This window comes from Solanum pennellii, chromosome 5 (genome assembly GCF_001406875.1).
Source record: "Solanum pennellii chromosome 5, SPENNV200".
Taxonomy (NCBI): Eukaryota; Viridiplantae; Streptophyta; class Magnoliopsida; order Solanales; family Solanaceae; genus Solanum; species Solanum pennellii.
The window spans coordinates 36,053,928-36,058,687 of record NC_028641.1 but is presented as its reverse complement, the minus strand read 5'-3'; the positions used below and the strand labels follow the sequence as shown (position 1 = coordinate 36,058,687).

The window sequence follows — 4,760 nt, the reverse complement described above, 5'->3', positions numbered from 1 at the left end:
AATGATAAGATGACAAATCATCTATTGATCTATGATGTCCTTATACTAGAAGCCAGCTTCCAAGACATATGAGTTTAATGTAATGAAACTTTAGACTGACCACCAATAGACTATCTATGAGCGGTGATGCCTTCTTTCAGGAAGGACGAAGGTTCACTTAACTCTCATGAGATGTGATTGTCTGGCATGCTGGGTATGGGTACATTTATATCTCCTAGTCTTTTAACCTATACTGTCAATATAGGGATATGGCGAGGTTCAATTCCCATGTACGCTAGCATTTTGGAGTCACTTTTGATGGTGATTCCACCTCTTTTCGGTGTGGGGAAGATAATGGATTTCATGATGCTCACATGATCTATGTCGATTAAAGTTAAAGTTCCCAATGAATTACTGAGGCCAGCCTCAAATGATTCACATAATAAAATGAATGATACCAAAGGTGTTAGGATAGGATAATCAAGAGGTGAGCTAGACTCAGGTAATGACACTAGGTCATTTTTGATCATTGCACAGTGAACTCAATGAAAGTCTTAAACTACATCTTAGGTATAGCTGTTGTTCAAACTATCCTATGAATGAAATGAAATTAAGTACGTATTAATGAATGAAGCAGACTCTGTGTTTGCTAAAGAAGGCTCCCTAGTTGAGGTCCCATATGTTAAGGCCTTATTTTGGGAAGTCTTGATGTCAACTCCATGATTCCAAGGACTCATGGCATATTAACGAATGATATGAAAAATGTTATGTGTTATATGCAATATGTTATGTGTTATGTGCAAGATGTTATGGGCTAAATGCAATATGTTATGTGCTATGTTCAAGATGTTATGTGTTGTGTGCAATATGATAAGTATGATGATGCATGTTACTCTCATGGCATGAATTTCCTAATCCAAATTTGGAAAGCTCACTAACTTTCCTAATCCAAATTTTAAAGCTCACTAACTTCCTAATCCAAATTTGGCAAGTCCACTTAATTGACTTTCCATAATTATGTTGTTAGGAAATAGCTATTCTTACTCATGCATGTTCTTGGTGTATGCTTGTATGTACCCATACTTAGTATAAGTGCCTACTAATTCCATACAACTCTATATTTTTAGGTTCAGGCACTGGTGGACGTTAGAGCTTACAAGTTGACGTTGCAACTATGCGGACATGGAGCTTTCATCCGGACATGGTAGGCCCTCATACTTTCGAGGATGTCTACCGTTTTGCCAAGAATATGTTTAATTCAATTATGAACTGCTTCTTTCATTTTATTATCTCCATATTAGATGGTTGATTTGTGAACGCCTATGATGTTATGTTTAAAATGTTTAGCATGAAATAAGAAAGAAAAAAGTTCAAATTTTCCGCTAAAATTAAACTAGATGAAGTAAGAATGATGTATGTAGGCTTATTTTCGACATCTGAGAGTTTAACGACGCTGATCTCATCTGGTATCTAGATTCCAGTCGTGACAGAGTTGGTATCTGTGCACTAGGTTAAATATCGAGGATAATAAGTTCACATCAACGACATCGAGTAGTTTCTAAGTCATGGTAGTGAAGTGCACCACTATCCTGAATTAGAGACTACATGATACATAGGAAAAATTCCCTTTTTCACATCTTATTGTGACTTTCCTAATGTATGATTTTCTTGATTTTATAAGCGTGTCTAACATCAATCCTTGTTGTTTTTAGAGAATGAATACTAGGAGAACCCTTGGTCAGAAGAGAGGAGAAGCAGCTGCTAGGGGCATTCACGTTCCACCCCAGGATCCAGTTGAAGGAGTGGCTATGTTGGTTAACTCTACTGGGTTGACTGATGTTGAGGTGAGGGCATCTGTGGCCCAGATGGCACATGTCATCACTATGCAAGCCCAGGTCATGACTGACCAGGTTAACAGGAAGAATGTTTTGAGGGAGAACCCATAGGTTTGCAGTATGGCTGACAGGCTGAGAGACTTTACGAGGATGAATCCTCCTATTTTCAGAGGGTCTAAGACTTCAAAGGATCCTCAGGAGTTTGTGGATGAGGTGCATAAGATTTTGGTGTCTATGGGGGGCCATAGATGCTGAGAAAGCAGAGTTGGCTTCCTATCAACTCAAGGATGTTGAACATACTGGTGCAAAATGTGGCAAGATACCCGAGTTTTGGGCAGAGTTCTGGTCACTTGCGGCTATTTAAGACAGTCTTTCTGGAGTGATTATTTCCCAGAGAGATGAGGGTGGCCAAGGTTGAGGAGTTTATCAGCCTTAAGCAGGGATCCATGACAATCAGGGAGTATTCGCTGAAGTTTGTTAAACTGTCCAGGTATGATACTTCCCTTGTATCTAACGCATGGATGAAATGAGCAGGTTCCTCATAGGAATCAATGGAGTTTTAGAGGAGTGTAGGTCTGCGATGCTCCACGATAACATGGACCTCTCAAGGTTTATGGTGCATGTCCAGCAGGTATAGGACAGCCGCAACAAGAGGGGTGTTCGTGATGCTAGGATTGCTAAGCCTCAATATCAGGCAGGAACCAGCCATAGAGGCCGCAGAAAAAAAATTTGCGTCAGTGAGATGCCCAGGTTCAAAAGAGGGCAACAAACTTCAGGGAACTCTAACTCTCAGAAGATTACAACATCTACAGGAGGTAGACCCGAGCCTAGGAAGGGCAAAGGAGGTGATATGCAGCATCCCAGAAAGGAATTTGCTAAGTGTGGATGTGCTCACAGTGGATAGTGCAGACAGGCACTAATATCAGCTTCAATTGCAGTAAGAGCGGGCACATGATTAAGGACTGCCCACAGAAACGAGGTCAGGCTAGAGGTAATGATCAGCCTAGGCCTAATCCACAGGATGCAGCAACAGCCATGTCACTTAAGAGGAAAAGGTTCTATGCCCTGAAGGGAAGGGAGGAGCAGGAGAAGTTCGTTGATGTGGTCACAGGTATGCTACAAGTACTCTCAACTTCTGTTTATGCTTTACTTGATTCAGGGTCTACGCTTTCCTTTGTAACTCCTTTTGCTCTCACTTTTGATATATTGCCTGAAGTTCTGCATGATCCTATAGTGGTTAGTACCCTTTAGGAGAAAATGTAAGATGTGATAGAGTATACAAGGATTGCCCAATAGTTGTAAGTGGTAAGACTATGCGTGCTGACTTGGTTGAGTTACCCATGCATGATTTTGATGTTATTCTTTGCATGGACTAGATCCATAGATGTTGTGCTTGTATGGATTGTCGTAGTAGGGTTGTGAGATTTCTTTTCCCTTATGAAGAAGAGATAGTCCGGGAGGAGTACAACTTGAGTCGTTCTAATCCCTTGATTTCAAATCTTAAGGACAATAAAATGATGTCCAAAGGGTTATTGTGTCATCTTGTGAGTGTTAATGATTTAGATCATGACATTCTTTCCATAGACTCAGTGCCTGTAGTGAATGAGTTCCAAGATGTATTTCCTAATCATTTTTTCTGGAATTCCTCCCCCTCGAGAGATTGACTTTGGTATTGACTTAGAACCCGATACTAAACCAATTTCTATTCCTCCTTACAAAATGGCTCCAGCTGAACTCAAAGATTTGAAGCTGCAGTTAAAAGATCTCACTGATACGGGTTTCATTCAGCCGAGCATATCCCCTTGGGGTGCACCAGTGTTGTTTGTGAAAAAGAAAGATGGAACCCTTAGAATTTTTATCGATTATCGGTAGCTCAACAAAGTCACTATAAAGAACAAGTATCCACTTCCCATAATAGATGACTTGTTGGACCATCTCCAAGAGTCTAGTTTCTTCTTGAAGATTGATCATCGTTCAAGTTACCATTAACTTAGGGTTAGGGATGGAGATATCCCAAACACAGCCTTTCGTACCCGTTATGGTCATTATGAGTTCCTAGTTATGTCATTTGGTATCACGAATGCACTTGCAGCATTTATGGATCTCATGAACAGAGTATTCCATGAATACCTTGGCTCTTTCGTTATAGTATTCATTGATGAGATTCTCATCTACTCTAAGACCAAGAAAGAGCATGAACAACATTTGCAACTAACCTTGGAGGTACTTAGTCAACATCAGTTGTATGTCAAATTCAGCAAGTGTGAATTCTTGCTTAGATCAGTGACCTTCCTAGGTCATTTGTGTCCAACAAAGGTGTGGAGGTAGGTCCCAGGAAAACTGAGGTTGTTTAGAACAAGCCAAAACCTCTTACTCTCATAGATATTCGTACCTTCTTGGGATTGGCTGGTTCTTATCGCAAATTTATGGAGGGTCTTTCTTCCATTGCTGCCTCAGCGACAACTTTGATTAATAAGAAGGCCAAGTTTGAATTGACGGAGACCTGTGAGAAGAATTTTCTGGAGCTCAGGATAGACTCACTTCAGCCCCTATGCTTACTTTGCCTAAGTGTGGTGAGAATTACATTGAGTATTGCATGCATCTAGGATTGGTGTGGGTTTTGTTCTTATGCAGGGTGGTAAGGTGATAGTTTATGCGTCCAGACAACTCAAGGTTCATGAAAAAAATGATCCTACTCATGACAAGGAGTTCACAGCTGTGGTGTTTGCACTGAAGCTGCGGATGCAATACTTGTATGGGGTGCATGTGGATGTGTTCACAAACCACAAGAGTCTCCAATATGTGTTCACACAGAGAGGGTTGAATCTACGTCAGCAGAGATGGTTGGAATTGTTGAACGACTATGACATGAACGTGCACTAACATCCAGGTAAAGCTAATGGTGTAGTTGATTCTATGAGTAGGATGAGCATGGAATGTACAACC

The 4,760-nt window shown here is 40.7% G+C and overlaps 1 protein-coding gene across 1 annotated transcript; it reads left to right on the top strand.

The window, feature by feature from the left end:
* The first annotated feature begins 2,212 nt into the window (after positions 1 to 2,212).
* On the top strand, positions 2,213 to 4,456 carry LOC107019455. The gene is made up of 5 exons (XM_015219954.1): positions 2,213 to 2,304; positions 2,349 to 2,445; positions 2,513 to 2,629; positions 2,712 to 2,925; positions 4,449 to 4,456. The coding sequence occupies exons 1-5, from the start codon at positions 2,213 to 2,215 to the stop codon at positions 4,454 to 4,456; spliced, it is 528 nt and encodes a 175-aa protein (XP_015075440.1).
* Positions 4,457 to 4,760: the final 304 nt, after the last annotated feature.